Here is a 20,168-nt window from a genome sequence, read left to right on the forward strand (position 1 = left end):
ACACCACCACCAGAGGTGACAACATATTGGACCTGGTCATCACCAACATGGGTGACTGGTACCAGAGGTCAACTACTCGCTGATTAGATCTGACCATAAATTAATCACTCTGAATATTCACATTCCGTCCCCACACCCGGTCAAAGAAACCAACATGAAAAACTTTTCAAAAGCAAACTTCACGTTACTTAAGACTGAGGTGGAAAGTTTCAAATCCCCCATGCTAAAGGATAACGCTGCCCATGCTGCAAAATCCTTTACTAATGCACTCTACAGGCACCTACAAGAATGCATGGATCGTGCTATCCCACGCAAAACCAAGAGTCACTTCTCCAAAAAAAGGAAACCAGTCTGGTGGACCTCTGCCATAAACAAGCTATACAACAGAAGGAGGAAACTAGTACAGAAAAGAGTAAAATCCCAAGAAGGGAAGACATCCCTGATCAGTATCTGCAAGAAACTATGACCCTCATAAAATCATCCAAGGCTAGCTTCGAAAAAAAATTGCCAAGGACTCCAAAGATAACCGCAAGGCATTCTTTAGTTATGTCAAGAATCTAACTGGCAGTTCTCAGATCTGCTCGGAGTTAGTGCAGAATGGCACAAAATACACTGAACCGACCGATATCACCAACATCCTGGCAGACAGGTTCAGTACAAACTTCAACCCCCTCTCACCCCCAAAAGGGCCCATAACCATACCAGAAGAATGTAGTGCCCCTGAAATTACAGACACTCAGGTTAAAACATCCCTCTCCAAAGCCAAAAACACAGCATCAATGGGACCGGACGGTGTCCCAGGCTGCATCCTACACAAGCTAAAAGATGAACTAACCCCTCACCTAAACACGGGTCTATATTAGAACATCGAAGTATTACTACATTGAATGTTCTAATATCGAACCATTTCACTCGAAACACCACAACATCGAACACACAGAACAGCAAATTTTTTTCCCAGGGAAAAAATTTGCTGTTCCAACAAACATACACACAACACAAGCACACCAAACTACATAATCCACACACATACACTTCACAAAACCCTACACTAAACCATACATACAATACTAGCTATCCACTTACCTTACCCCAACCCTAACCCTAAGGTCCATAACTACCGCACACTCACCTTACCCGCTCCCTAACCCTAAAGTCCCTATCGCACACTCACCTTACCCACTCCCTAACCCTAAAGTCCCTATCGCACACTCACCTTACCTGCTCCCTAACCCCAAGATCCCTATCGCACACTCACCTTAACCCGGTCCATAACCTTCGCACCGCAGTTGAGGAAATAGCGAAGCTGCAGAAATGGCCCACCGAATACTTTCCCTAGGAAAGTATCCGATATTCTGCAGCTTCACTGTTTTCAGCTTTTGATGCAAAGGGTTCGATATTAGTACATTCGAAGTAGTAATACTTCGATGTACTAATATAGACTCCCCTAAACACACTATTCAAGCTAAGCCCCTCCATAGGCTACATGCCCACAGAGTGGCGCACAGCAATGGTTATTCCGCTCCACAAAAGTGGAGCCACAGCAGACCCTGGGAACTATCGCCCTATAAGCCTGACTAGATTGGTCTGCAAGGCTATGGAGCGCATCATCATGGATCTCATTAACAGAGACAATGGGAACCTCCAAACACTGGACCCTACCCTACCCAGTTCGGCTTTAAGGGCAGATCATGCCTCCTAAACCTGGTGGATTTCTTTGAGACAGTTACCAAGGCTATAGACGAGGGAAGGGTGGTTCACACAGCCTACCTAGACCTCGCAAAGGCCTTCAACACCATTTCCCAGTCTGGTACTATAGACAAGCTCACCAGCCTGAACATAAACCCCTACACCACGAGATGGGTTGCCAACTAGCTCACGGACAGAACCCACATGATAAGAGTTGCGGGAGCTAGTTCTGACTGTAAACTGGTTTCAAGTGTCATTCCCCAGGGCTCAGTCCTAGGACCCCTCCTGTTCGGCATATATTTCTCAGAGGTACAGGCAAGCACAGGAAGACTATGGCTGACCACGTTCACAGACAACTGCAAACTAGGGGCTATAACTGACTCTCCAGCTGACACAGACATCCTCCAAAAGGGTCTCACTGAGACAGATGCCTAATGTCAAAACCATGGCCTCAAGCTAAATGCCAAAAATTGCATAGTCATCCCCTTTGGAAAAAACAATCATCCCCTTTGGAAAAAACAAAGTACCCACAAGCTACCACATAGGTGGTAGCCCCCTAAATACAGAAGACGTAATAAGGGATCTGGGGACCCAAGTAGATAGTAATCTCTCCTTTGAAAATCACACTGCCAAAGTGGTTAGAAAATGCTTCTATGTGGCCTACCTAATCACAAAAGGGTATGCATCCAGATCAAAAGAGGTCATTGTGCCCCTCTACGTATCACTCATCAGACCCATCACAGAGTACAACACCCCATTTGGGATGTACCTTACAAGACACCTGCAACAGCTGGAAAGACCACAGAAGTACCTCACCAAGAGGATCACTGGCCTCAAACAGATGCCCTATGCAACTCAATTAAAGAAACTCCAGCTGTACTCGGTTGCATGCCGCCTACTCAGAGGTGATCTCTGCCTGACATACAAAGCCATGTCCAACCCAGAATTGATGGACATGCTCCACCTAAAGAAAACCATATACCCTCGAGCCACATGCTCCAGGGATCTAAACCTCACCACAACAATAAATAGCATGTGCTGGAGGGATAGATTCCTATCCCAGAGACTTCCCATGCTCTGGAACAAGATTCCAATCTACATTAGGCAGAGCTCCTCACTAACACTTTTCAAGATGAACCTTGACGAGTGGATGGGAAACAAAAAGTTTACTCCGGGGATCACTTAAGTGCCTCTGCTGGACAGATGCACAAGGAACTAATCTAAAGGGGCGACAAAAGCCAACACATTCTGGCTAGGCTTATAAATGCCTTTAGACAGATAGCCTAGTACCTACCTATGAACCTATGTGGGGAAATCACCCTCCCTTTTCACTGCTAACCATATAGGCACTGATACCCAAGGCCTGTAGATAGACCTCAGGTCTGGTTGACTTTAGGAAGGTTTTGTCTCACATGGACATGGCCCTGACCAACAGAGTGGTGGCCTCTATACAGGTCATACCAGAGGCTTCAGCAGTAACCAATGCCATGCATGGGGAATGCAGAAGTGCCTCACTGATACTGGTGTCTTTGAGCTTACAGAAGCTATTTGCTGTCATAGTCTCAAATTTTCTACTTCTTCAGGCAATTTTCTGAATAGTTCTTTTTCTTATAAGGGAAGTCAAAGAAAACAGATGAATTACACGGTGCACCAAAACTAGGTGTGTGCCCTCTTATAGGTTCATAGGTATATATTAGGCCAATGATCACCAGGGCCTTTATAAACCTAGCCACAAAATCCAACTTAATTTCATCCCCTTGTAGCATGTGCATCTTAATTGGGGGGGGGGGTGTTTGTTAGGAGGTTGCTAAAAAGTTATGTGGGGGGATATGTTAGTTAGGGAATGTTTACTATCAGCCTCTGTCTATAACAGATATGAGGGCCAGCCTGGCAATGAATTTATGATTACCTGTCTAATGTTAGTTAGGGCGACGGTTATCCCACTTCACAAGGGGGGAGCCACCACGGACCCCGGGAACTACCACCCCATTAGCCTGACAAGCCTGGTCTGCAAGGTCATGGAACGTATCATCATGGAACTTATAAATAAAGACATTGGTAATCTCCAAACTCTGGACCCCACCAGTTCGGGTTTGTAAAAGGCAGATCATGTCTCCTAAACCTGATAGACTTCTTTGAAGCAGTCACCAAAGCCGTAGACGAGGGTAAGGTGGTTCACACAGCCTATCTAGATCCTGTCAAGGCTTTCGACACCATCCCCCACTCTGGAATTATAGATAAACTCACTAAATGAGGTATAAATCCCTATGTCACAAGATGGGTTGCCAACTGGCTCACTGACAGAACTCACACTGTGAAAGTAGCAGACTCCAAATCCGACTTCAGATCAGTGACAAGTGGAGTACCACAGGGTTCAGTTCTGGGTCCTCTCCTGTTTGGTATCTACTTCTCTGAAGTATAGGCTAACACAGAAGGTCTTTGGCTAATGAAGTTCGCAGATGACTGCAAACTAGGAGCCATAATCAAAACTCCTAACAATGTGGAAATTCTACAAAAGGGCCTCACTGAGACAGATGCCTGTGTCAAAGCCATGGCCTCAAGCTCAATTCCAAAAAGTGCATTGTCATCCCCTTTGGTAAAAACTCTGTACCCATGAACTACAACATAGGCGGTAGTATACTTAACACTAAAATTGTGATAAGAGACCTTGGGAAACAGGTGGACAGTAGTCTCTCCTTTGGTAATCACATCGCCACAGTAGTCAGGAAATTCTTCTACGTGGCACACCTCATCACAAAAGGTTTCTCATCCAGAAAAAATGACGTCATTGTTCCCCTCTACTCATCACTCATTAGACCCATTATAGAGTACAATGCCCCTTTTGGTATGTACCTCACAAGACATCTACAACAACTGGAAAGGCCGCAGAAATACCTCACAAAAGGATTACCGGCCTCAAACAGATGCTCTACGCAGACCTTCTCAAAAAAACTCCAGCGTTACTCCATCGCATATCGCCTACTCAGAGGTGATCTCTGCCTAACATACAAAGCTGTGTCAAACCCAGAGCTGCTGGACATGCTCCACTTAAAGAAATCCCATTCCCTCTGAGCTACACGGTCTAGGGACCTAAACCTTGTCACCACAATAAAAAGAACATGCCGGAGGGATAGATTCCTGTCCCAGAGACTTCCCATACTCTGGAATAAACTACCTTTCTAAATCAAACAAAGCTCCTCATTAGCACTCTTCAAGAAAAATCTTGATGATTGGATGGGAAATAGGAAATTCACCCTGGGGATCACTTCTGTGGCTCTGCTTGACAGTGGCATAGGAAAATAATTTTCTTGGGTGGCAAAAGCCAGGGTACCTTTTTGGCTGGGCTTGTATAGGCCACAGGGCCGATAGCCTAGTACCTACCTATGAACCTATGAATGTTTATCATCAGCCTCTATCTATGAGAGACAGGGTCTAGTCTGTGGATGAATTTACTATTTCCCATTCAATAGTCAAGGTTATGTTTGAATAGGGTCAGATATGGAGTCTGCTTGAAATGGATGGGGAGCCTATTCCAGAGCATGGGGATCCTTTGAAATACATCTTTCTCTCCATCATTTTCTATTTATGTTGCAAGCAAAGTTCATATCCTAGGATCTAGTGTTTCTGGTGCTGCTCATTTTGAAGATGTGGAAAAGCTCCATCAGGGCTGACTCTAAGGATGCCTTATAAGTGCAAACTGCCACTCATCAACCAGTAGGAGACAAAGTATAATGTCAGGGCTGTAAGGTGATCTATATATGATAGGCCTCTAGGGTGCTCTGTATATGACAATGTGTTAATACCCTGGATTCTCATGATGAGGAACCTCTGTGAGCATTCTAACTGTTGCATATTCCAGTCAGATACATGCCAAAGTAGGCAATGCACTCAGTGATGGGTCTGATAAGGGCCAACTACAGTGGTACTATAACTTCCTTGGACCGGGATGCTATATCTTTACTTATAAGCTGGGTGACACAGAATGATTTGCTTATGGCTACCTGTTGATCAAAGGCCAGGTAACTGTCTACATATGTTCCCAAATCTTTAACTACTTTGTCAGCTCTTAGGGGGTGTCTTATCAATGGAGTAATTTGCCTGGGTGGACGTTTTCCCAAAAGTCACTATAATGCAGTTCTTTGCATTGAGTTTTAATCTGTGACTTTGGTACCAGTTATTTGTTTGTATCAGACCTTCTTGCAAGTTGTTAGCGTTACTTGGGGAATTTATGACCGCTCCCAGTTTGCAATCATGTGCGATCATGGTGAGCCAGAGGCCCTTTTATATTAGGCTTGAACTCAGAGAAGTAGATACCTAACAGGAGCGGGCCCCAGCCTGGAGCCCTATGGTACTCCACTTGTTATCTGCCTCTTGGTGGAGATGTTCTCACCAATCTTGACTTCTTGGGTCCTTTTTGTAAGCCAACTAAAATAGTAAGTTATTTAGGGATTTATACCTAGTTTGGTGAGTTTGTCCACAATACCGGAGTGGGGTATTTTTATTGAACATTTTAGCCAGTTCTAGGTAGGTGGCATGCACTGTTATCCCTTAATCCATTGCTTTGGTTACATTCTCAAAGAAGTCTACCAGTTTAAGTAGGCATGACATTTTCTTTGACAAAACCAAACTAGGATGTGTCCAGTGTCAGTAGGTTGCCAGTGTCATTGTAGATCATTTCCATGAAAACTCACTTCATGGCTTTGCATATTAGACTAGTCGGACTAATGGGTCTTGAACTTTTCAGGATTAGCTGACTGTCCACCCTTTTGAAGGAGGATAACCATTGCCATCTTCCATTCGCTTAGCATGTAGCCTGTTTTGAGACTGCAGTTGAAAAGTGACTCAAGTGATCCTGATAGGTCATGTTTGAGTGTACTTAGGAGGCAACCTAAGATATTATCAGGCACCATTGAGGTTGCTATGACCTGCTCCCTGCAGATAGTTGGGGGTATGCTGGTAGGGATTTTACGAGGGTGGTGGTGAGGACTATGGGTGAAGTTTGAGCTGAATTTGTCGGACAGTAGGTTAGCTATGTCACTGTGCTCAGTGAAGGTGGTACCACTTACTAGCAGTTCTGCAGACTGTTGCATGTTACCTTTGAGGTTTCGGACATAGCTCTAGAAGGCCTTGTGGTTGACTTTAGTCTGAGAAACTATCTTGATCTTATAATTAGCCTTGTTGGACTTAATTAGTCCTCTTAGTTTCCTGTTTAGTTTAATTAGTGAACTGTTGTTATTATAAGAGCTGCTCTTTCTGACTTTGGCCATGACTTTTTTCCTTTTGTTATACACCCTGTTAAGATTAAGATTCCACCAGTGTGGTTTGGTTTTTGGGAATTGTTTTAGACTTACTTACGATGGTTACAGCAGCTTCTATGTAGTCATTTGCATGTTTGTACAGTACTTCTGTGATTAATTCTGCATAGGCTCTTGTGAACTCTGAGTTAGGTGGGGCATTGAAATTGACAAACATTTGCTTAATAAGATGCAGTTTACTTTAGAATTGTTCCTAACTCTAACAAACCTTGCTGGATTTTCCACATTGATTTTTATTTCAAATGAGACAGCTCTGTTATCTGACCTCACCAGTGAGCACATGACATATGGAGGGGGCAACACTATCCCATACTGGTGAGAACTAGGTCCAGTATGTTTGAACCTCTGGATGAAGTGCGCACTAACTGATCAGGGACATTTGTGTTAAAGTCTAGGAACCGCTGTGCCTGGAAGTTGGAGGCAGTGTATGTTTCCCAGTCTATAGAGGGGTAGTTAAAAAGTCTCTCATGAATAGAGTGTTTGGTAGGATGGAAAGTGCCTCCAGTAGGTCTAGATAAGAGTTTGGGGATTCTTGTGACACAAATGGAGACCTATAGTTTGCAAAGCTATGGTAAGAGACTCTATCCAAGTTGATTTTCATGTGGATGAACTCCAGGGTACCATGTTTAACCAACCTTGAGGTATACTTGTTGCTAATTTAGATCAAAACACCTCCACCTTTAGTCCCTTTCTGTGTGGCTAATGGTCTAAATGTGAGGAAGACACTGTTTAATACTCCTGCAGTACAAGGCTACAATGTCTTGGTAATGGCAGAGATGTCTATAATCTCCAGAGTGAGGACAGCTTGTAGGATGTGTAGTTTATTGTTAAGGCTCCTAGTACTGAAGTAACACCTTTAAGCTCCTTTGGTTATTTGCTATGTCAGTAGTTTTGTCAATTCGGCATTGCCTAAAAAGGCTCTAAGGGGGTGGATAAAATTTTAGTCAAAATCCAGAAGCCAGTAGGGACAGGTCAAGGTCATTTTGACAAAGCAATGTCGTCTGTTGATCTTGTCCTCCCAGGCAGCCAGTTATTGAATACCCATGGACTAACACCAGAAACTAAACCAATTGTTAAAGTCAAACATGTTTTGTTCATACCACTTGGCAACATCCTTGGTGAAGGTAGAATGCTGCTCAATGCAAGCTACATACTGGTCTGAGACACAGAGGGGTCCATAATGTCTCTCTTCATATAGTCCAAAGTATGTTTCAGGTCATTCTGCCTGCGTGGACTATGATAGAATCATACTGGTACCTGTGGTGCAATTTAGAGACAAGCTGACCCTGACATTCCACCTGCTGCTTTAAAATCATTTGATTAAAGGTTCATACTGAGGACAGCTGGGCATATTGGATACAGGCAAAAAAAAAACACAACTGATGGAATTTCTTATGAGGGATTTGCTTTCCACATCTAATACAGTTACTAACTTTCTTATAAACTGGCATCTATGCACACAATCTGCCAATAAAGTACAGCTGTGTAAGAAGTAGATACCCTACTGATCACTGTTGCAGTATTCCTAATAAACAAATATCTCCACTGACATCCAGCCAGCGTACCAAATTACTTTCCCCTAGGACATATGTCCGACACATGACCTAAGCTCATATGCATTGGGGTATAAAGACAGACATACAAGCACGGATCCTCAGACTATCTCCATGTCAGCAGCCTGAAGACTACTGTGAGATGAGACTGGTCAGCTAGGAGGGGTGTAGCTTGAATTGGTAAGAAAACTCCCCCGTACTCATGTAAGAGAGCAAAGGATAGAGACAAAAAAGGGAAGTGAGAACTGTAGATGGGAGTGAAATAGAAAAGAGGGGATGGAGGGTGGGACAGAATACTGCAACAGTGATCTGTATGGTATCTACTGTTGTTGTAAGTTCTTACACAACTGTACTATGTCCTGACTGAAATCTCCGTCACAATATTCCTAACAAATGGGTGATTGCCAGAGGTGAAAGAGGAAGAAAGGGTGGTTGGCTATTTGAGCAGAAGCATTGTCCAGCATTCCAGACAGGACTGTCCTAGCAAAGGCTGCCCAGAAGCAGGAGAAGGCATTGATTTTCTAGTGTTTGGTAAAGGTATGTACAGAAGACCAAGTAGCCACCTCCAAAATAGGCTTGGAGTCTATTCCTTTGCGGAAAGCACCTGAGGAAGTGACTGCCCTAGTGGAATGTGCTTTAGGGCAAGAAGGTAGGGTCTTACCATACTTGGAGTGGCAGAAAGAGAGAGCCTTTGAAATCCAGGCTGCAATAATTTGTTTGGAGAATGGCTTGCCCAGCTTACAGGACATAAAGGATATGAAAAGCTGGTCAGTTTTCCTGAATTATTTAGTTTTGTCAATGTAAAATCTGAGTCATCTGTGAATGTCTACGGAATGTAAGATCTCCCCCCACCCCCTGTTTTGGGGATTAAGAAAGAAGGTGGGCAGATGAATAACCTGATTGATAGACAGCTCATTCACTACCTTAGGCGTGAAGTATGGGTTACTTTTAACAATCACCCGGTCTTTGTGAAAAATAAGAAAAGAGGGAATGGCCATGAAAATCTGAAGCTCTGAAATCCTCCTGGGAGAGATGAAGGCCAAAAGGAGGATGGTTTTCCAAGTACAAATTTTTAAAGTAGGTGAAGAAGCCAGTCTAAAAGGAGGCAGAGTAAGCTTTTCTAGCCCAAAATTAAGATCTCAAGGTGAAGAGATGGGTTTTCTTGGGGGGGGGGGGTAAAATGCAGAACCTCCTTTGAGGTAAAGCTTGACCTCCAGCCTAGCCATAATTGGGAGGCTAAGAGGGGGGGCAAACAGTGATAGCATATAAATGAGCTTTTAAGGAAGAGCAGGCCAAGTCTGATCAAAGAAGTTTGCACAGCTGTTAGAAAACATGGAGTTACTTGAGCAAGAAATGCAAAAGGATCAATAGTGACAGGTATAGTGAACTTTTATTTTAATAGGATGGACGTGGCACTTGTGAAGTATAAAAATGATGACTTTGTAGGATGCTAATTAAGAAGGCTGCTGCATACATACCATACAGTGGCTAAATGTTACAGATGTATTAACTACTAAGATTACTGCGAAAAATAAAAGTATTTTCAGCATTGGGTTTTAAATACTGATTTACTGCTAACCCCTTAATGCAAGTGCCTATTTTCAGGGATAACTTTGTGACATTAGGTTGGTTATGTGACTTGTTTACATTTAACAGCACACACCACAGACAGAATCAAACCCCAAACTTAGAGGTTAAAGTACAATAGCAACTTGTAGCTTTAATTCTCTAAATTACACTACCAGATCCATTCTTTAACAAGTGTGTCTTGCTTATTGTAAACTTTAAAGGCTGTTAACTGATGGTTTGAGTCTAATGCAGTTTATTTTTCATTGAAAGAAAAATCTATTCAGTTTCAATGACCACATCTTGATTTGGGTAACACATTACATCAGACATGCTGCTTAGAATATGTTCCACCACTTAATATTACATTACCTACATACGATTATGCAAGACACTAAAACAATGAGAAAGACACTACTGAAAAAAAAATCAGTCATGCATATCAAAAGTACATAAAATATACATATGCTAAGCATAAAAATACTCTTCAGAACTTAGTTCTGTTTTTGTACGCCAATATATACTTGGTAAACACACAGTCTGCAGACAAGTTCAGTTCACTCCTGACTTTACTTTTTCTGGAGGGGTTTCATGCTCCTTCGCAAATTCATTGCAATAAATGCAATTCCAAACTCATAGTGCATCATGATAGATGCTGGCAGAATATGTGCAAACCTGCTGTCCATCAACACCTTTGATTCTGAAAATATTAACCAAATATATAAAGACACTTTAAATGGAGCTACTACCCCTGCAACACCTCAACAGGTTTGAAGGGATCTGTTCAAAGAATCATTACGACTAACTAGTACTATGTAGTTTTTGCACATAATATACTGTTACAATGCTGCTTAATACAGACCTTTTTCAAACTCTTTACAAAGGAAGCTGCTTTCTTCTTGTACTGCAACATACATTCAGCTGTTAAAGGATTCAAAGCTCTAACTCCTTCTTTTGTTCCTGAGCTTGCAGAAGCTGTGAAGAAGTCCAAGTTGTTGCTGAAGTACGTTGCTATCTGAATGTATACGATTGAAAGGAAAAAAAATTATCACTAGAATGCAATGATCAAACACAAAATCAGAGAGATCAATTGTAAAAGTGAAAAAATGCTAAACTTAATCACGGTAAGCTTTTCTATGATTATGATAGAATACACAAAGTGTTTATAAGCCTTTAGGTAACAACAGTTATTCACCACAACTTTGTATCTTGTAGTATACTAAACAAGGTAAAAACGTTAAAAGTAAAAGGAATAGTTACTGTATCTTTCACTTGTAAGACTAAGCATTTACTTCTTATGATTAAAATGGCTTTTCCTAACATCTTCTAAGAGCTTAAACAGTAAGCTGATTGAGACACACAAACCTTGGCAGCAGATCATGGAGACAGAAAAACTGTCAGCTAGTGAAAATAGTCGAGTACTCCTACCTTCTCTTTCTCCCTTCCTTGGTACAATACTTTCTCAAGCCATATGCTCGTTTCAGCTACAGTCTACAACAGTCAAGTAGCAATATGTATGTACTAATACTTGCATTCTAATTAAATGTCATATTGAGCCAACACTGGTTCTTCTGACAGAGGAATCGATCCTTCCTCTGGGTCAGGTTTCTATTGCTTCCCTGTATTAGTACATTAGGATTTGGTTTGCATCAGTTGTGGACTTTGTAGGAATATAACCACCAAAATTTAAAACTATATGAAAATAACATGCCATTTATCTACAAGGGGGAGGATGGCAACAGGATACAAACATGAAATACTTTTTTCTCAAACTGCTGTTAAAGTGAGTATTTCATTCAACCATATTAATCTTGCTTTCAAGTGAAGCATTTTATCAATCCCCCATAACATGTTAGCAGCTTCCTCAATGGCAGATGACATAATCCTAAGTAGCAGAAATAAGTTATAACAGCCCATTTAGTAGAGCAGAAGAAAATTAAAAAGGTCCTGTTTTTAGACTGGTAGTCTAACTTTGCATATGGTTGAGAAAAGTGGAAAAACTTTACATATGTCAAGGGTGGGTCATGTCTAAAAGTAGCTTGTGAAGCAGCAGCTCCCTTGGTGGAGTGAGCCATCAGTACAGTGTTGCTGTTTTCTGCTATTTAGAAATCAGAACACTTCTTTTTGTTTGTAGGCTCCCGTATGCTCACTTTTTTAATTGGTTTCCAGTAGATGCAAATAAAAAGATAAAGAGAAGCAGCTTGTGATCTCAAGACTTCGCCACTCTCCAAACTTGCCTGCACTTTTTGGGGGTAATAAGGCTTCCTGTCTGCAAAATAGAATTTTTGCCTGCAGTGTGCCAGCTCTGGCCACAAACAAAATAGTCAAAAAAACTTTTTTCAAGTGTGCAACATGGTCTGATCAGTCACTTTATATTAAATACATTAGATGCTGTCTATTAATATTCACTGTTTAATTAACAACAACCAATAAACTTACTTATCAACAATGGTAAGCAGCACTTCCCATTGAAATGCATTGGTAGGAGTCTGTCCTATTGAGGGCCCTTCCAAGATGGCTGCAGACTGAGTAACACCTTAATTTCTAGCTCTCCCATTGTGAAAACAAAAACGTAGCAGAGAAAGCCAGTAGACCTGGATTTCTGAGTACATTTCAGTAACTGGCTTGTTACTGCATTGCCTGCATGCCGGGAATAAAGAAATAGAGAGGACCTGAAGGAAAATCAGTTAGAAAAGGCAATGAAAAAACTCTGACTGGGAAAGTACTGTAGATGTTCAGCAAAAAGCCGTGTAAGCTCCAGACATGACTTCCAGTAATCTTGAGGAAAGTACAAAGCGACTGAAGACAGACCTGACTAAAATAAATGAAACACTGATGGAGTATATCAACTCAAACAATAAAAGGCTGGAAAAAATGGAAGAAGTTTTAAACAGATACTCAGATAAGGTGATAAAATGGCACAACTCAGAGGTCAAAATGAAGAAAAGGCTGGCTGAATATAATATTGCGCAAGAAGATATGTTTAGAGCACATATGGAAAACCTGAGATTTTCTGCTGTACCTGAGAAGCTGGAAGGAACATAACTTTATGAAAGTACAAATAAGCAACTGGACTGGTATTCCGCAACAGGAATAAATTAAAACGTCACATTGTCTGTACGCTCCAAACCTGTCTATGAGAAAAAAACCTAGACCTTTAATAGTAAAGATGCAATCTTACCAGCAAAAAGGAGATGACTGACAAAACTGTGGCAGAAGAATAAAGTATTAAAAGTGTAAGACAGCAGAGTGTTTGTGAGAATGACTACTCATTGTACACCAGGCAGAACAGGAATAAATTTATTCCATTATTCAGGGAATGTTGAGAAGCAGGCGTGAAATTCAAGCTGTTGTACCCAGCTATCTTCAAAATATTTTTCCCTGGAGGAACAAAATCATTTTTGATGAAGTAAAAGTTAAGGAAGAAATAAAAGTTTGTCCAACAAAAAAGTGAGCTGTGAAACAGGAGGAGGTTCTGCTTCTTGTTCTTCTGGTAATAAAGACCACAGACAGACTGTGTCAGTGAAACCTTTCCCAGTGTTTCAACAGGAAATGCTTGAGACAGGGGAAAAAAGCACAGGAGTCGACTAGAAGAATCAAGAGTGCAGTGGGAATGAAGCAGAGACGGTTTGGAGATGGAAATTAACACGAATAGAACAAGAAAATCTGAAAATACTGAATTTTCTTGCACTCTGTTAAACTTGTAGGAGACTCTAAAGCATATGCTCTACTTCATGCCATTAACATTTGGAAAATAAAATCATAAAAAATGAACAACACAGGAATCTAGTTCCAACCTCAACATCATGTGCGTTGAGGAAAAAAACAGAGAAACTAGTGGTTTTAAAACTTCATTGATGATATCTGTCACAATAATTTCCCCAAATCATGAAACCCAAGTAGTAGCGTCCCAAAGGAACGAGCCTTTATTTGTCACAGACAAGCGATCTCTAACAAAAAAAAAATCAGAAATATTTTGACAATGTTAAACATAACAGCTTTTATATACTTAAAAATAGGTCTGGAAAATATACATATTGTTTCATTTTAAGCTAACTTATTCAAGGCAAACAATATAAACAGGGCCATAAAAGTGCATTCTAGAACAAGTATCCACCTCCACACACTACTACTGATTAGATCAAACTAAATCCTAGTTAAGGAAAATACTACCTATCTATTTGCAACCCACATTCCAAAATCAGGTATTAAGAGAAGCATAACATACACATAAAAAGGCTTTCAACTAAAATAGCTTTCGGCTACCTAATGTAATAAATCCTTTATCAGGTCTGTAACAAGAACTAAAATCAAGAAAAAACACATAGCTATCTAACCAAAAACATAATCTAACTTGAACAGTATGTTGTTGTTGTGTCTTTCGGCTTTTCCCGGTTAGGGGTCGCCACTATAAAATACATCTGTCTCTTTTATATCTCTCTTTTAAACCTTTTTTTAACAAAAAAAAAAAAAACACTGGGAAAGGTTTTCAATGGCATAGTCTTTCTGTGGTCTTTACTACCAGAAGAACAAAGCAGAACCTCCTGTTTCAAAGCTCACTTTTTGTTGGATAAATGTCTGTATTTCTTCATATAAAAATGCATCTTTTATAAATACAAAAATACATGGAGAATAAAATGAGTAACTTGGACACTGACAATGTGGGATTACAAACTAATAATTATATATGTGAAACAAGGTAGAACAAGAAATCTGGAGATATTGGACTTTGTTAAACTTGTAGGGGACTGGATATGCCCATGTTATTAAAGTTCAGAAAAACACTCGGGAGAGGGGAAGAGGAGGGAGAAAGGTGACCTAAGTAAAACAAAATCTTTTCTTAATAGTACTATTTAAATGGAGCTTGATTTTCTCTGCATGTTATAAAATTGTTTCAGTTATTTTTAAGTGTAAACAGTCTCATTTCAATACCAAATCATGAGTATAACGTGATTATATTTATAATGGCTAAAAGAATGGCAAAAGTGATGCCAAAATTGATAGATATGGATCAATGTGGTTTTGTGTTGGGTAGGCAAATATTTGACAAGATTAACAGAACAGTGATGATCCAGAGGGAAGCAGAATGTAGATCACTGTTGTGTGTGGGTATTAATGCAGATAAAGCATTTGATAGAGTAAGCTGGGACTTTATGAGTAGAGCAATGGAAGCATTTGCATTCCCTGGTAAAATTATAAGGTTGATTAGGAGGATATACAAGGGAACATAGGGAAAAATTAAAGCAGATGGGGTCCCTCTCTGATAATCTCTGCTTGAGCACAGGAACCAGGCAGGGGTGTCCTCTCTCCCATTCATTATTTGCATTATATTTAGAACCATTGGCAAAGAAAATAAGGGGCTCAGAAATTCAAGGATATAATTGGTGTGGTAGTCAAGAAAAGCTGGCTCTGCAGATAACATTATTTTATACCTGACAAAAACAGAAAGGGACATTACAGTGCTTTGGAACATACTGAGACAGTTTCAAACCTTTTTGGGATACAACATTAATGAAGCTAAACAAAATAATAGCGGTAAATTATGTACCCACATACAAATTGGTTCAGCAATATCCATACTTTTGGGGGCATGATAAACTGGAGTATTTAGGAGTAAAACTTTCTTTCGGCTTCTCAAGTTAGGGGATTGCCACAGCGGATCATTCGTCCACAGATTGATTGGCAGTGGAGTTTTTATGGTGTTGAGTTGCCAGGTCAGCGCCCAAGCTATATAGAAGGCAGGCAGGCACACACACACATGCGCGCACCTACTGCATGCCTTTAAAACTCATTCGACCATAGGGAGGACAAGCAGACTCTGCACAGAAGGCGCTCAAGCCAAGAATCAAACTGGAGAACCTCTTGCTGTGAGGAGACAGTGCTAACTGGTGCATCATCGCGGCCAACAAAATGAAGTATTTAGGAGTATGGATTAAAAATGATACCAGTGTGGCAGGCAAGTATATGTGGGAAGAGTCTAAACAAAAGATAATACAAAAACAGAAAATGGAAGCTCTGTTTTGTAGATATGGATAGCAAGATGCAGAGAGTTATGTTTTTAGTCCCTTTATTCTTATACAGAGGTCAGGAATATTTTTATCAACCACAGGTGGAGTTATGGATCACAATTAATAAACAGCTGAAGGATTTTATCTGGGATAGTCACGTGGGATAAGCTTCTTCTTCCAATAAAACAGGGCAGATTGGGATTAAGTGAGTTGAAGGGGTATTTCAGAGCAACGCAGTTAAGGCTCTTATCCACAGCACAAGCAAAAAACAATAATTCAAAGTGGAAAAAGATGATGATGAAACAGGGGAGAAGCTCAAGAAAAAAGAAGAGCTTGGGACTTTGGATGCAGATCCTTAACAAAAACAACAATAATCATACAGAATATTATATTCATTAAGTAGCAGAAAGTATTTTAAACCAACTTTTCTAGAAGTAGCAAAGAAAGTAACATAGATAGATAAAACAACTGGAACTGGGATATTTAGAAAAGGGAAGGAGCAAATTACATAGGGAAAAATGGGAAATGTGGGATCAATACATGCAGAGGAGGAACAAACTTTAAAATAAGGCAGGAGTTGAACTGAGCTATGTAATGGTCGACTGACAATGAATGGATATATTAAAAGTTATGTATATTTGCAGCTGCAGTTGTGTTTGGCATGGTTTATAATGTTTGTGAATGAGATTGTGTCTCTATGGTTTATTTTCATTTATATAAATGCAAGACTGCCCGTGTCATACATGACTAAACAAGAAACATCAGCATGGCTTATTGAAGTGTCTTGTTTTTAGCAAGGTAATGCAGTGCAAATATTTTTAGTCTGCTGAGTGGGCCTGGACATTTCTACTGTTAGCTGCAAAAACTACAATTGCTTCTGTATATTCAAACTGTGAAGCTAAATTAAATTATTAAATCTACTTTCTATAACTAAGGTGTTATAGTTTGATTTATGGAGCCTTGTTAATGTGCACTTATCCTGAAAAAATACTAAAAATGTTGTCATTTCCCAATGGATATTTGGTTTGTTCATGTAGGGGCCTGTGCTAAGAATGGGTCTTGACTCTGTTTGCACCACCAGAAAGAGAAGCGTTTCCACTTTGCAGTGTAACATTTTCTAGTGCTGTGTCTCCTAGCTTAAGACTTGTACAACCTCTTCAGAGAATAGGTGCCCTTGAGGTATTAAAATCCTATCATCCATAGGGTCAGGCTAAGAGATGGAAGATTCAAGTGGAGCAGCAAACCATACTGCTGACTTATAAGACCCGGCTGTAGAAGAAACTCTCCTGTAATTTCCCTTTGCCAGGTGATTTAGCAGGGGGAACCAATGCTCCCTCAGCCAATACAGAGCTAGTAATAGGAATCTGGGTATTTCCCTTTGTGCTTTGACTAATACTTATGAAAGATGAGGCAGAAGAGAAAAGTCATAAAGGCACCTCCCTGTCCTCCGGAAAGAGAAGGCATCTGTCCTTCAGGCTGTGGGGCAATAGTCCCTTGTGCAGAATAGGGAGAGCTGATTATTGCTTGGTGAAGCTAAGAGGTCTATCTGAGGAGTGCCCCACTGAAGGTGTGATGCTGTGGAAGACTTTCCTATTCAGAGTCCACTTGCTTACTCAAGTAACTCCATGTACACACACACACACACACATATATATATATATATATATATATATATATATATATATATATATATATATATATATATATATATATTAGACAGACATACTCAGAGACACACACAGGTCTAATTTTGGCTCTGCACTAGATTTTCTTCCTGTGCCTCTAAGGAACCTAACATATCTCAGTAAAATTCTTTGTTTCATAGTATAGTACTAGGCTATCTGCCCTGGGGCATTTGTAAGCCTAGCCATAGTGATGTGGCTTTTGCCACCCCATGAAATGGTACAAAAAATGTACAGAATAAATTTAGAATACTGTGCCTCTGTCTAGTAGTGACACAATGAAGGTCCCCTTATATAACAGAATTAGTTTACTGTGCCCCTGTCTAGCAGTGACACAGATGTGACCCCTGGGGTAAACTTACGATCTCCCATCCACTCATCAAGATTTCTCTTGAAGAGAGTCAGTGAGGGGCTCTGCCTAATACGAACTGGGATCTTGTTCCAAAGCATGGGAAGCCTCTGGGTTATGAATCTATCCCTCCAGCATGTCCTATTCGTACTTGTGCCGAGGTTTAAGTCTTTAGCTCTCGTGGTCCTGATGGATTTAGATTTTTTGAGGTGGAGCATGTCCATCAGATCCTGATTAGGCATGGCCTTGTACGTCAGGCAGAGATCACCTCTGAGCAGGTGGTATGCTACTGAATAGAGCTGAAGTTTCTTTAGTCTGGCAGAATAAGACATATGTTGGAGACCCTTGATCCTCTTGGTGAGGTACTTTTGTGGTCTCTCCAGCTGTTGCAAATGCCGGGTGAGGTACATACCAAATGGGGCATTGTACTCAATCATGGGTCTGATGAGGGAGGAATATAGGGGTACAATGACATCCTTGGATCTGGATGTGAATCCCTTCATGATGAGGTGTGCAAGGTAGAATGTTTTTCTAACCACTTTGGCAACGTGGGTGTCAAATGAGAGGTCGCTGTCGACTTGGGTCCCTAGGTCTCTGATTACTTTTTCAGTGGGTTGCTGTCTATGTGATAATTTGTGGGTACTTTGTTTTTCCCAAAGGGGTTGACTATACATTTTTTGGCATTTAGTTTAAGGCCGTGACTCCGGCACCAGTTGTCCGTTTCTGTGAGGCCTTTTTGTAGGATGTGTGTGTCTGCTGGTGTATCGACTATGGCGCCTAGTTTGCAGTCATCTGCGAACTATGTGTGTTACGAATGCAAACCTTGTCAGCCACAGCCCTCCCATGTTTGCTTTAACATTTTCCTTTCTCTTTATACCAACATTTTTTTCTAAAGCCACTTCAATATCTGTACTTAGTTTTGCATATCTTTTCCTACAACCACTAATTTCTCCCACTCTCCTCTTCTATATACAGCTATTCATCCTTCACACTCCGCCACCCTTCAGATACCCTCAATGTGCTGCTCAAAACCTACAGAAATACCTTTTACTCAATTACCACTTGCATTTCTTGGTTCACACCAAGAACTAGGGCAATAGCTACTATGACATGCACTTGTTCATTAATTTACCAATACATGCCATATTCTCTTGAAGGCTGCAGGGGAGCAGAGACCTGTCCCAGCAGGCAGAAGTTGCAAGACAAGTTCTGGATGAGACATTATCCACTACAGAACTTGCACAAATACCACACCTGCACCTATGGGCAATTTTGAGAATTGTCTCAAGAACTTACTGGCTTGTCTTGGGTATGTGTGAAGAAATGGATACCCCCAGCTAACACACTTACATATAGGAGGAGGAGGAGGGCAAGCAAAACATCCCAGCTGGAAACTGAACTGGAGGAATGTTACCGATCTGGTTCTGCTATTACCTACACATCTTCAGTCAAAATGACATCAATAAGCCTTTCTGCTAGAGTTTTCCACAAAAAAAAAAATGGAAGAAACTGCTCTAGCAGAATTATTATATTTCTTGAGCAGTATTCCCCTTCTTCAGGAAAACATTTTCCTCACACTAGGTAACGTCTATGTCACCATTTCACACAATGACTCATTATTTCTCCAATTAATTCCTTCAAATGGGCACATCTTAAGTATACTCTGCATACAGCACAGGCTACAGTTCTAAAGTCATATTAGTGAATGAAGACGGAAGCTAATTAGAAAGGCCAAGACGACCCATCTTAAAAAACAAAAGTTCCCCCTTTAAGTAACTCTACTGCTCTGGAATGAAATCAATACATTCACTGGCAGATAACCACAACTTAAAACTAGTACAGTCAAGACTTAAAATCAATAAGCAATTTTATTCTAACTCACCAGACACATCCACTGTTGCAATCAGCAGAGTTTTCATTTAACAGACTACAACTCTTCATGAGAGTTATGAGAATAAGAATAACTCACCCTATCCCTCCACTGACTCTCCAGCTTTGCAAGATTG

The 20,168-nt window shown here is 40.7% G+C and overlaps 1 protein-coding gene across 3 annotated transcripts in view; it reads right to left on the reverse strand.

Annotated features, from left to right (window-relative positions):
- The window catches only part of PPP1R21 (protein phosphatase 1 regulatory subunit 21), a 1,169,673-nt gene that overhangs the window by 605,082 nt on the left and 544,423 nt on the right, over window positions 1-20,168 (reverse strand). For all 3 annotated transcript variants that reach the window (XM_044055342.1, XM_044055334.1, XM_044055351.1), the window contains one exon: window positions 10,986-11,138. In XM_044055342.1, the coding sequence (XP_043911277.1) occupies window positions 10,986-11,138 (153 nt within the window). The remainder of the gene's footprint in view (window positions 1-10,985; window positions 11,139-20,168) is intronic.

This window comes from Protopterus annectens, chromosome 1.part2 (assembly GCF_019279795.1).
Source record: "Protopterus annectens isolate FY-2018-M chromosome 1.part2, PAN1.0, whole genome shotgun sequence".
NCBI lineage: Eukaryota > Metazoa > Chordata > Ceratodontiformes > Protopteridae > Protopterus > Protopterus annectens.